This window comes from Anneissia japonica, unplaced genomic scaffold (genome assembly GCF_011630105.1).
Source record: "Anneissia japonica isolate Jap-2015-1 unplaced genomic scaffold, ASM1163010v1 scaffold287829_len2072220_cov186, whole genome shotgun sequence".
Lineage (NCBI taxonomy): Eukaryota > Metazoa > Echinodermata > Crinoidea > Comatulida > Comatulidae > Anneissia > Anneissia japonica.
Window position 1 is genome coordinate 1,290,159 of NW_022716075.1, and position 12,987 is coordinate 1,303,145.

Sequence of the window (12,987 nt, forward strand, 5' to 3'; positions counted from 1 at the left end):
AATATATAATCAAAGAAAGGTAATACAGTGTTCGAATAAACGACATAATAATACACCGTGTAGCAAGTTCTCTTGGTTTATCTTATATATAGGCCTATATATATGTGTGTGTGTGGGTGTGTGTTAGTGTGTGTGTTCCAATCTCGATAGATAGTACCAAATGATTTTCTAATAATATGAACAACACTGTTCTTCAAATTTTTCATATATTTAAGGATATGATCAGTTCTTGCTTATTTGTTGTCTGATATGTTTTTTTAAGAGAAAACTGAATAAATCAAATCAAAATCAAATGGCGATGCCAGAAAATGTTTTTATCTAAATAAAGTTACGGCAGAATATTTTTACTGGTGTTTCTGGTGATTAACCTTATGTACAGCGAAACAGCGTGGAGGATTTAAACACAACGCACCACACAAATTTGTCCCGCTTTTGGTGACTCGTTTAAAAACTAAACGTATTTTAGTTGTGGCCTAATTTGTTTAAGTTTCTGAGGTATTTGTCCGAACATTTGTTTAAGTATGCCTATTTAACATCATGATATCAAATACTTAAGCACATTATAAAGTGATAAACATGTCAAGATCATAAGTACGTTAAGCAATACGTTTAGCTTGTAAACGTCTCACCAAAATCGGGACAGAATTGCGTTGAGCTTTGTGTAATCCTCCCCGCTGTTTTTAAGTATATACAATTATATATCATACAAAGCACCTACAACTAAAGTAAGCCAATTTATCTTTAAACATCTTAAGCTCTTACATGTCTCGCAATTGTACCCGGAATAACACGACTTGCATGTACATTCGTAGGTGCATACATCTGTCGTTGACACTTCAGTGCATGTTCCTCCGTTACAATTAACGCCATTACAAGGATTATTGTCTGAGATATAAATAATTGTTGATTACAAGACAATTAGAAGCATATAAACAAATCAGTTGCCATAATTAAATTCTCATACTAATATCCCCCATGGAATTTTCAGAGTAGCACGTTTAGTACTGGCACTAGAAGCCATTTTTGATATTCAGCATGTATTTCGGAAACATTGTAACATAAAAATTGCTTTACTTGAATATAAAAATTCAACTTCAGTATCCATCATGAGATAATAATATTTATTAAGATTTTGTTCAGAATAAATAATTGATCTATTTGCTGAATAAAATCATCTAAAGCAAAATATTTCCATATCGATAGGTTTTGAAGGGAATTTCCTTACATTCTGTACATTGATTTCCAGAGTAACAGGAATCACACTGGCAGTAATAGTTACAGTCAAGTGCAAAACACGACCCGTAATCACCACACGGCTTATCATCACATGGATTATTATCTGAAAATTAATATAGTTTACTGTAAGTATTATCTCCATCATTGTCATCATCTGCAATGTTATCATTATTATTATTATTATTATATTATTATTATTATTATTATTCCAGTCATTGTGCTGAGGAAGACCGTGGCATACGGTCGAACATTTTATGGTAAGGAAATTTGTTTGTGTTGTGATCAAAAGTTTAAACTTTTAGTACATTCAAATACCAACACAGATAAGCTATTTTTCGATTATTATTATTATTATTAGTCATATTGTCACTTAATATCAACTCACCGCAATGACCATCATCATCAGTATCCTCATTATTATCACAACCACCAGCATCATCATCATTATCATCATCATCCTCATCATCATCATCATCATCATCATCTTTGTTACGTACTTCATTTTTCATAATTATTATCATCATTGTCATATAATAATCAACATTATAATTAACAATTTTCAACAAATTAGTAGATCTCAATGGTTTTAATGAATTGGCCTACATCAAAATTGAAAGACAAAATACTGAAGCGCAACAAAGATAATGAGAAACAATGAGCATATTAAAAAAAAGAAGAAAGATGAGTATCAATATTAATATTAAAAAATAAAAGAAAACATATGTCATCGTGCTTACATGATTGGCAATATTCTCCTGAATAGCACGATGGACATGTACAGTCGTAGCTACACACATCGGTCGTTGATATTTCGGTACATGTTCCACTATTACAGTCAGCACTATCACAAGGATTTAGGTCTATGATACAATTGATATGACAAACAATTATGACAAAATTAGTTTAACAATTTACATGGATATATACTATTTATGTATATTAACTTGCCAGATTCAATAATAATTCTGACTGGTCACTTAGTACATAAACTACAACATATTAATTCAAGTATGTACAGTACTTGTCCGTTGAAATTTAAATTTAAATTTTAATTTTTTGGCGGGTCCTAGAACGAAAATATCCATACATTATATTCAGATGTACCCAGAAACATTCAGAAGAATGTATCGGACTGAAAACTGTCATATTAGCCAGGTCTATGCATTCATTCAAATTGCAGTACCCTATATAGCTAAACAATGCACTAGCAATATCGTGTCACTTTCTCTATACTTACAGTACTGGCATTGGTCCCCTGAGTAGCATGCTTGACATTTACACCAGTAGTTGCAACCCTCGGAGAGGCATAGACCGTTATATTTGCAAGGTGAAGAATCACATGGATTGTCATCTGAAAGTGTATCACAAAATATTTTTTTCAATAGAGATTGTGTCGTCCTAATGCAGGTCTCTCTCTAATTAAAGACCCCTGAATGACCACCTCCCATTTAAGACCACTTCCCTGTGGTCCTAAATTAACAAATGTATTTTATCCTTATTATTGTAATTAGTGACGAAAGCCGCTAAAGTCCATAATTGTTCTTTAATTGGATGGAGACTTGTATTTTTTGGTCTTCATCGGCTTAATAAGTAGGGATTGTCTCCCAGTATACTGAAAATATTCACTAGAAGCACTTTGGATTCTGTGATGAACAACAAAAATACTCTTATCTTATCCTATCCTTTCCTATTCCACAGTATTATATTTTATTTAAGATGCAGTTGTGTCTCCATTCTAAAACCATGCCTAATGCAAGTATAATAGTAATATAGTTTTATGTGCCTATTGTGTTCATCATTATTTTATCTATATCAGAATAACCATAATCTGGATTTAAATTTAACCTAGGTTGAGAGTTCCCGACTTACATATTTCACAGTATTGGCCAGAGTAACAAGATGCCTGGCATTGACAACTAGGTCCAGTTACGGGAACCAGGTAGCAGACTCCATTATTCTTACAGTCCCATGTTTCACATGGATCTATAACTGAAAACAACAATAATACGATAATTACGGTAAACGTTGACATCCAACAGCAAGGACTTTTTTAACGATTACCGCGTGTTCTTCACCTATAGATACCATAATATTTTTTTATGTATCATTCTGTGAAGTATTGGTGTTATTTATGGTACTCATAATTATACTGATGTTTTTAATTTAGTTGTATACATATGTTTTCTCTCTTTTCTACTTTTATATTCTACATTATCGTCTGTATGTTGATCATGCTATTCATTGGAGGCAATTGTCAACAAAACTGAATTAAATTGAATTGAGGGGAACCAAAGGCTGTCTCTTATACACATCGTGTATAAGAGACAGATATTATAATGAAGTAAAAATGTAATAATTTTATGAAACGAATTTTTCCAATCAATTGTTGCTTACATTGATCGCACAGGTTTCCCGAGTAGTAGGGCGGACACTCAATGCATTTAAATGAACATAGTACGTCAGTGGATATTTCAACACAACGACCTCCATTGCAGTTAACTCCATCACATGGATTGTTGTCTAGATAAAGATAAGGCTCATGTAATAATAATAATAATATAAAGATATGCAGCTCTGTAAACTTAATATTAATGTATTTTCATTTCACACCACATGATCATCGATATTATCATCATCATTATAACTTTCAACATACGAACAATTATAAATTGACTAAAGGGCCGGAGTGGCTGACAGTGGTAGGGCTAATATACAGGGAAATGGAGCTCGTGGCAGTGAGTCGGTGACAGGCTGTAAAAGCCCGGAACCTCAGAAATTACAAATGAATTTTGGGAATCAGGTCAGTTAGAAAACATCATACAACTTACAAGTTGTACATAGGCCTCCAGTGTAGCAAGGTAGACAGAGGCACTGAAAGTTGCATTCGTTAGCAACACATGTCCCATAATCACCACAAGGGTTATATTCACAAGGATCACTATCTGAAATGATATACAATAATAAAGATAACATGTAGTTATGGGCCTATATTTCAGTTTTAACACATCATCTAAAGAGGAAAGTATAATTATGTATACTTGCAATATTACTTACAATTTTCGCACCATGTTCCAGAATAGCACGTTGGGCATTGACACTGAAATCCACATTGGTCATTGGTTGTTGTTACTTGACAAATACCTCCATGTTTACATACGACACTTTCACATGTGTTTTGATCTAAATAATAGAAAATAGTAACTTGGTAAAATCTATTATACTAATTTCAAGATATATATTATTGTAAGTGTTTATTAAAATAATGATATGATTTAATTCAAATATTTAATTTAATATGTTATCCAAAGTTCAATATCACCATTATCTTCGTCGTCAATCCATATTGTTAGTCAAGCTCCGGAGGGAAAAAAATCACAAAAACCTATTTGACGAAAAACGCAGGGACGGTTAATGAGATACATATTTTTGAATATTTAAACTGTTGAAAAAAAAAGTGGAGAAGGGGTGGTTACGATCTCTCCCACCAGTTTTTAAATATTCAAAATTCTGTATCTCATTAACCTTTCCAGAGTTTGTCGTCAAACTGCTTTTTTTGTGTCGTAGAAAAATCAGTTCTAAAATACATTAATATTTTTCTCCTGATAATCGTCAAGCATCATCCGTATTCTTATTTGTATCTTCTATTCATCCTAATCTTTCCAAAGAAATCATCATAGCCACCGTTCGTCATCGTTGTATTCGTCACCCAGAAGGTAAAAGAAAACCAAAAACGTCGACTTGTGCGGTGTCAAAAGTAAGCCATTATATTTTAAGGTTGGCAATTAAGTCAAGTATATATATATAATAAATGTGAGAATAAGTAACCATACATACATGTTTCACATAAGCTTCCAATATAGCAAGTTTTACAGACGCACTGAAAATCGCACCCGTTTGCAACACATGCTCCATTAGCACCACAAGGGTTACTTTCACAAGGGTTTTTGTCTTCAATGAAAAGAAATAACAATAATTACAACCCAGTTATATTGTACTGAACAATAATAGATTAATATACTTGTATTTATATAATGCATTCATGCTTACAGTTATCACACCAGGTTCCAGAATAGCACGTTTGACATTGACACTGGAATCCACACTGTCCATTATTTGTTGTCACTTGGCAAGTACCACCATATTTGCATTCGACTCCTTCACATGTGTTTTGATCTAAAATACAGCAATATGTCAAATTATTACTAATTTATGTAAATTAAAATAGAGTTGTGTCACTGTAAGAGGTAATGACTATTAAAAAAATAATATTGATTATCAATCATATCTTTATTTATTTAGATATTTGAATATTTACATCATCGCATTCGTCACTGTCGATCATAATTATCATCAATGTCATAATAATCCACCCATATTAGGTTTCAACAAGTAGGCCTATACGCTTAGTTACAATTGATTGTATGGAATGTTCCATCTAATATTCTAAGTCAGAATACGTTTTAATACATACATGTTTTACATAAGTTTCCAATATAACAGGTATGGCAGATACACTGAAAATTGCATCCGTTTGCAACACACGTTCCATAATCACCACAAGGGTTATTTTCACAGGGGTCACTATCTGCAGTGTAAAAAATAGCGATTATTATGGTAATATTTATGCTAGTACACATGTAACACGTTTAAGTACAAACATGCAATCCTACTTACAGTTGTCACACCATGTTCCAGAATAACACACTGGGCATTGACACTGGAATCCACACTGTCCATTACTCCGTGTTACTTGACAAATTCCGCCATATTTACATACGACAGCATCACAGGGGTTAAAATCTGGTAAGAAATATGAACAAAATAGACTAAATGTTAGGTAATTGTTAATTAACGTCCTATTGTATTAGAAATAATTGTATTTTTGTTTAGAGTAGTATTTAATATTTACAAAAAGATTTAATTACAACTTACAGGTTTCGCACGATGTTCCAGAATAGCACGTTTGACATTGACATTGGAATCCACATTGACCACTGGTTGTTGTCACTTGGCAAGTACCACCGTGCTTACATACGTCACCATCACAAGTGTTTTGATCTAATTATTGTTAAACAAACGAGCAATAAACAAGCATTTAGTCGAATATGGTTATGTATATTATAAATTGTAATACAATATGGTATCTTCTACTTAGGTGGCGTCCTCGTTTCCCGACAGACTAGGTTATGTCAATTCAGGAAGCCACACACTGACAAACTCAGGATGCGCACTGTTTCTGCGTTTGAAAACATTATTTTCTACTTCATTTCTTGACAGATTTCCCACTTCACACTGACGGCTTTGTCAGGTGACCCAAAACGGCTGGACTCGGCCCTACCTGGATCACCACTCCTCGCCCAACCCCAATCTAACATTTACAAAAACCTATTATATCTTACAGTTTTCACACCAAGTTCCAGAATAGCAAGTTGGACATTGGCACTGGAATCCACACTGACCATTGGTTGCTGTCACTTGGCAAACACCACCGTGTTTACATACGTCGCCCGCACAAGTGTTTTGATCTAGCAAAACAAAATAAAAATATATAAATTGCGGTAAATTCACGTGGCAAAATAATTTATTTGAAATATTTTAATTAAGAATTTAACAATAATTTCGTAAAAAGTGAATTAATAATAATATTTAAACATATCTTACAATTTTCACACCAATTTCCAGAATAGCAGGTTGGACATTGGCATTGGAATCCACATTGACCATTGGTTGTTGTCACTTCACAAGTACCACCGTGTTTACATACGTCGCCCGCACAAGTGTTTTGATCTAGCAAAAATAAATTGTGGTAAATTGACGTAGCAAAACAAAATATTTGAAAAGTTTGTATTAAAAGTCAAACCATAGTGTCAAAAAAAGTGATTTAATAATAATATTTAAACATAGCTTACAATTTTCACACCAAGTTCCAGAATAGCATGTTGGGCATTGGCACTGGAATCCACACTGATCATTGGTTGTTGTCACTTGGCAAACACCACCGTGTTTACATACGTCGCCCGCACAAGTATTTTGATCTAGCAAAACAAAATAAAAATAAATAAATTGCGGTAAATTCACGTTGCAAAATAATTTATTTGAAATATTTTAATTAAAAATTAAACAATAATTTCGTAAAAAGTGAATTAATAATAATATTTTTAAACATATCTTACAATTTTCACACCAAGTTCCAGAATAGCAGATTGGACATTGGCATTGGAATCCACATTGACCATTGGTTGTTGTCACTTCACAAGTACCACCGTGATTACATACGTCGCCCGCACAAGTGTTTTGATCTAGCAAAAATAAATTGTGGTAAATTGACGTAGCAAAATAAAATATTTGAAAAGTTTGTATTAAAGGTCAAACCATAGTGTCAAAAAAGTGATTTAATAATAATATTTAAACATAGCTTACAATTTTCACACCAAGTTCCAGAATAGCATGTTGGGCATTGACACTGGAATCCACACTGGTTATTGGCTGTTGTCACTTGGCAAATACCACCGTGCTTACATACTTTTCCCGCACAAGTGTTTTGATCTAGCAAAACAATAATTTGTGTAAATTCAAGTTGAAAAAAATTTATTCGAAATACTTTAATTAAAAATCAAACCAAAATGTCGTATAAAGTGAGTTAATAATAATATTTAAATATAGCTTACAATTTTCACACCAAGTTCCAGAATAGCACGTTGGACACTGGCACTGGAATCCACACTGACCATTGGCTGTTGTCACTTGGCAAGTGCCACCATTACATATGTTACCGGTACCTTTACAAGTGTTTTGATCTGACAGATTTAAATCAAACTAACACTATGAACTAATGGTTTATAAGAAGAGTAGTATAAAAAAAATCGAAAACATTATAATGTTTTCTCAATTACAATAAAATAGCTAACAAAATCTTACAATTTTCACACCAAGTTCCAGAATAGCACGTTGGGCATTGACACTGGAATCCACACTGGCCATTGGTTGTTGTCACTTGGCAAATACCACCGTGTTTACATACGTCACCCGCACAAGTGTTTTGATCTAGAAAACGAATAATATGTGTAAAGTCACGTTGAAAAAACAAATGTAAAAAAAAAACTAATCGAAATATTTTAATTGAAAATCAAACCAAAATGTCGTATAAAGTGAGTTAATAATAATATTTAAATATAGCTTACAATTTTCACACCATATTCCAGAATAGCACGTTGGGCACTGACACTTGAATCCACACTGACCATTGGCTGTTGTCACTTGGCAAGTGCCACCATTACATATGTTACCTTCACAAGTGTTTTGATCTGACAGATTTAGATCAAACGAACACTATGAACTAATGTTTTATAAAAACATGGGTAGTATTACAAATTCGAAAACATTATATCTTCTCAATAAAATATAATATCTAAAAAAATCTTACAATTTTCACACCAAGTTCCAGAATAGCACGTTGGGCACTGACACTGGAATCCACACTGACCATTGGTTGTTGTCACTTGGCAAACACCACCGTGTTTACATACGTCGCCCGCACAAGTGTTTTGATCTACCAACAAATAAATTCTAGTAAATTCAAGTTGACAAAAATTGTATTCGAAACAATTTTAATTGAGAATCAAACCATAGTGTCGTATAAAAAATTAGTTCATTTCAATATAACTTACAATTTTCACACCAAGTTCCAGAATAGCACGTTGAACATTGGCACTGGAATCCACACAGACCATTGGTTGTTGTCACTTGGCAAATACCACCATTACATACGTCACCCTCACAAGTGTTTTGATCTTTAAAAAAAATTAAATCAAACAAATAATATTAACTAATGTTTTAGAAGTACATGTGTAGTAGATATTACAAATTCGAAAACACTATGTTATCTTCTACAATTGTAATAAAATATCTATCAAATCTTACAATTTTCACACCAAGTTCCAGAATAGCAGGTTGGACATTGGCACTGGAATCCACACTGACCATTGGTTGTTGTCACTTCACAAGTACCACCATGCTTACATACGTCGTCCTCACAAGTGTTTTGATCTGAAAAAAAAAATCAGTAATAGATAATATAAATTAGTGCGCTAATGTATAACCAATGTTACCATCATGTAAAGCAAATAAATGTTGATCAGTTATTTAATATACTATAGCTTACAATTTTCACACCAAGTTCCAGAATAGCAAGTTTGACATTGGCATTGGAATCCACACTGGCCACTTGTTATCGCCAATTGACAAATACCACCATATTTGCATACGACATCATCGCATGGATTTTGGTCTGATCAAAGAGAAACAAATACATAAAACAAAACAAAAAATAATAAAAAAAATGATGGAATTAACACTCAAACATTTTAATTAAAATTTAGGATTTACCTATGTTGATTTGCGCAGACGTATAGACCGTTTCATGGGATTTATTTTGAAACAACGTCGCCAATGTCTCGCAACTCACTGGGGGACTTCCAGCGGTCTAGTCTGAGCAGCTGGCTAGTTAGGAATAGAGCACCGCGCAGCGGATAGCACTGCTAGACCTTTGCCATAACAGCAGTAGACAACAAATACGATATTGCTAATTACTGTAAATACTGTACATGTAAAACATTGAAATAGCTTTTTAAGACTTAGACTTGTTTTTAATGTTTTTAATTTTTTAACACATTTCGTGTTTTTTCCGTATTAAAATATTTGTACTCTTAAGTAATCGCTGATTTAATCCATGATGGTAAGTATGTAGAGCAAAATGCTAGGCCTCTAAAAGTCCCACATTTTCATTTCAAATTTCGCGAAAATGGTGTATATCTTTAATTTAATATAAAATGATAATACATAATCAAATCTTACAGTTTTTAACAATTGTCCTCACAACACTCGGTATAGCTTATACTAGCTGTTTTCTTAGTAAATGGTGCGTGTTATTTCAGAATATATGTGGCTTTCAGTCAGTGTAACTAAAACACTAATCGTTATTGAATTAACTTACATTGTTCACACAAAATGCCAGAATAACATTCTTTGCATTGACAAACAGCTTGGTGGTCGAATGTTACCACACACGTTCCTTCGTTTTTACAGTTGATAAATGTACATGGATTAGTATCTGAAACAATATAAAGCATTAACATCAACTATTATTGAATTAACATAAATAATATCATCGAGGGAGATTTAATAGCAAATCTTTAAAGCGACTGGACCTTTGTGCAAGATGAAGCTAGTTGAGAACTGCAATCTATACACTTAATAGTGTCACTAAAACATTTTTCTTTCAAAAGCTCATTACAAAAAAATCCGAAGACTTCGGGCACCACTTCTTGGCGTTACAGGACATCGGGCTGACGCAGTCTGGAAGCCATTCGTGCCAAAATATATAAATAAATTAAAAATTGATAGTGAAATATAAGATCAGAATTAAGGACTAAAACAAGTATTGCATTTGTTGCAAATGTATTGCCTGATATATTTATAAATGCTCGTATTGATCTTTTAACAATTTTAAAAATGCTAAGATCTGGATGTTAATGTATTTTTTCTGGCTTATGTATGTTGCTCGTTTTTATGAATTGTGAATGTTATTGTTGAATTTTTGTATTGGCCCTGAACAGGTTTCCCAGTATAAAGAATAAATAAATAAATAAAATAAATATAGGTTCTAGTAGATGATTCGATGGTGAGTCGATAGTCCAATGGTGGTCAGTGTCTTCTAAGATTCAATAAAGCATGTTGTAATAGGCAAACGCCTACAATTTGCAAGTTATTTTTAGCACCGACACACTATTGTATTCCTACAGTATAACTAGGTCATTGCCAGCATAAATTGTAATACGTAGGATAAAATGTGAAAGGACTGAAGACGTTTGGTCAATTCAAGTGACGGCTTTCCTTTTTGATGATTCACCACAAAAGCTCGCCAAGTACCTACTTCAAATTGTTTTGATAAATGTCAATTATTCTTATAGAGGCCGACTGATTTATTGAAAATTATTACACTGTTGATCGTAATAATGATTATGCTGATAAGACAAGATAAAACGTTACTGTTGAACTTAAATTTGGTTAAAAATAATATTCATAGTATAACATTATAATATAATATTATATTATATGATTGTATGTTGAAGGATAGTGGATGTAATTTGGGAACGTCTATAATTGGATAATGTTATTCCGTTGTCCGTTTACACATTTTTATACGATATTTACCAAAATAAAATTTTTATTTGTAATTTAAACACTTAAAATAATAATGTAGAGTACCTAGTAAGTACTTTCTTTTAGTGTTAATTTTTAATATTGAAAGTAGAATTTAATTGAATTTTTACAACAATTAATCCTTTTCAAACACATTATAAACTGTAAGTATATAATATTTTGGTAGCTTTAAGTCGAAAGAACTGACCACGGGCATTGATTTTCACAGACTTCATAGTAGTCATCAGACTTTTTCTACGACATGTTTAGGCCTACTACATAATGGTTTAGCCATGACTTCAAGGGTTAAATTTAGTTGAAGACATACTTGTTTCGTCATGAACTGACTATTTTTGGCTATTAGATATTATTAGTTATTATTACAATGTTGTACGTATACAATATACCAAATACGTTATAATTGTATCACAAATAAATAATCTTATACAGTTTATATACTTACATGTTTCACAATTATTTCCTGAGTAGCTATACGGGCAGTTTGTACATTCGTAGGTGCACCTAGTGGTAGTCGAAATGACTTCACACTGACCGCCATTACAGTTTACCCCATCGCAAGGATTATCATCTAAGTAGAAAAAATTTGGCGTCATAATGTATTTGTATTAGTGTTTTTATTTTTACTAACAATTTTCCATTACTGAATAATCCTAGATATGTGTATTTAACTAAGGTAGAACTCTAAAGTGTTTACATAAGGGTTCTTTTGGTGTTTGTCTTAATATAATTATTACCATTTCTTGTAGGGTAAATGGTAGTCGACAATGACTAATTTACATTCGAAAATAACAGAAAGTATTTTATTAAAAGTATAGAAACAAACTTACAAACTTCGCAATTATCCCCAGAAAAGCACGCTCGGCAGCTGCACCAATAGTTACAAGACTCAGCTGAACAAGCACCACTATTTTTACAGGGGTTTCCATCGCATGGATTGTCATCTAAACTCAACACAAACATTCACTTTTTGTTAAAATATACTGGCAATTCTAGTTGCATTAAGACATTTAAAATATTATTTATTGAAAACAAAATACATATGGAATTATGGATGAGAATATTTAAATACAAAAACATTTGAAATATTGAGCTTACATTGTTCACAGTGTGATCCTGAGTAGCAATCCTGGCACTGACAGCTAACCTCACGTGCGTAATAATTGACGTAGCAATTCCCGCCATTCTTACAATCAAATGATTCACATGGGTTATCTTAAAAAATACATAAAAAAAGCTGTCACGAATAATGATATAATTGTTTTTTTATAAAAGTAACTTGGTCATATATTAAATTAATATAAGTGTTAATATTGTAAATAACTCACATATTTCGCAGTAACTTCCAGAGTAGTATTGGGGACAGTTGGTACAATAATATGAACATTCGGTAAATGTCGAAATTATATTGCACTGACCGCCATTACAATTTACTCCATTGCAAGGATTATTATCTTTAAAAGAGAAGATATTTCGTCAAAACGTCATGAGAATGTGAAAACAGTTAATTTTCAGTTGCTAGCCATATATATA

General features: G+C 32.5%; 1 protein-coding gene across 1 annotated transcript in view; it reads right to left on the reverse strand.

The window, feature by feature from the left end:
- The window catches only part of LOC117109559 (neurogenic locus notch homolog protein 1-like), a 29,874-nt gene that overhangs the window by 15,182 nt on the left and 1,705 nt on the right, over positions 1 to 12,987 (reverse strand). Inside the window, exons 4-33 of the mRNA XM_033251928.1 lie at positions 12,783 to 12,908; positions 12,553 to 12,669; positions 12,285 to 12,398; positions 11,900 to 12,025; positions 10,229 to 10,345; positions 9,398 to 9,523; positions 9,157 to 9,282; positions 8,904 to 9,026; positions 8,660 to 8,785; positions 8,418 to 8,540; positions 8,155 to 8,280; positions 7,905 to 8,033; positions 7,657 to 7,782; positions 7,410 to 7,535; positions 7,146 to 7,271; positions 6,898 to 7,023; positions 6,636 to 6,761; positions 6,169 to 6,294; positions 5,911 to 6,036; positions 5,708 to 5,821; positions 5,284 to 5,409; positions 5,071 to 5,184; positions 4,291 to 4,416; positions 4,065 to 4,178; positions 3,631 to 3,756; positions 3,106 to 3,225; positions 2,474 to 2,587; positions 1,974 to 2,096; positions 1,226 to 1,339; positions 748 to 885 (exon numbers count right to left, since the gene is read on the reverse strand). Coding sequence (XP_033107819.1) covers positions 748 to 885; positions 1,226 to 1,339; positions 1,974 to 2,096; positions 2,474 to 2,587; positions 3,106 to 3,225; positions 3,631 to 3,756; positions 4,065 to 4,178; positions 4,291 to 4,416; positions 5,071 to 5,184; positions 5,284 to 5,409; positions 5,708 to 5,821; positions 5,911 to 6,036; positions 6,169 to 6,294; positions 6,636 to 6,761; positions 6,898 to 7,023; positions 7,146 to 7,271; positions 7,410 to 7,535; positions 7,657 to 7,782; positions 7,905 to 8,033; positions 8,155 to 8,280; positions 8,418 to 8,540; positions 8,660 to 8,785; positions 8,904 to 9,026; positions 9,157 to 9,282; positions 9,398 to 9,523; positions 10,229 to 10,345; positions 11,900 to 12,025; positions 12,285 to 12,398; positions 12,553 to 12,669; positions 12,783 to 12,908 — 3,690 coding nt within the window. The remainder of the gene's footprint in view (positions 1 to 747; positions 886 to 1,225; positions 1,340 to 1,973; positions 2,097 to 2,473; positions 2,588 to 3,105; positions 3,226 to 3,630; positions 3,757 to 4,064; positions 4,179 to 4,290; positions 4,417 to 5,070; positions 5,185 to 5,283; positions 5,410 to 5,707; positions 5,822 to 5,910; positions 6,037 to 6,168; positions 6,295 to 6,635; positions 6,762 to 6,897; positions 7,024 to 7,145; positions 7,272 to 7,409; positions 7,536 to 7,656; positions 7,783 to 7,904; positions 8,034 to 8,154; positions 8,281 to 8,417; positions 8,541 to 8,659; positions 8,786 to 8,903; positions 9,027 to 9,156; positions 9,283 to 9,397; positions 9,524 to 10,228; positions 10,346 to 11,899; positions 12,026 to 12,284; positions 12,399 to 12,552; positions 12,670 to 12,782; positions 12,909 to 12,987) is intronic.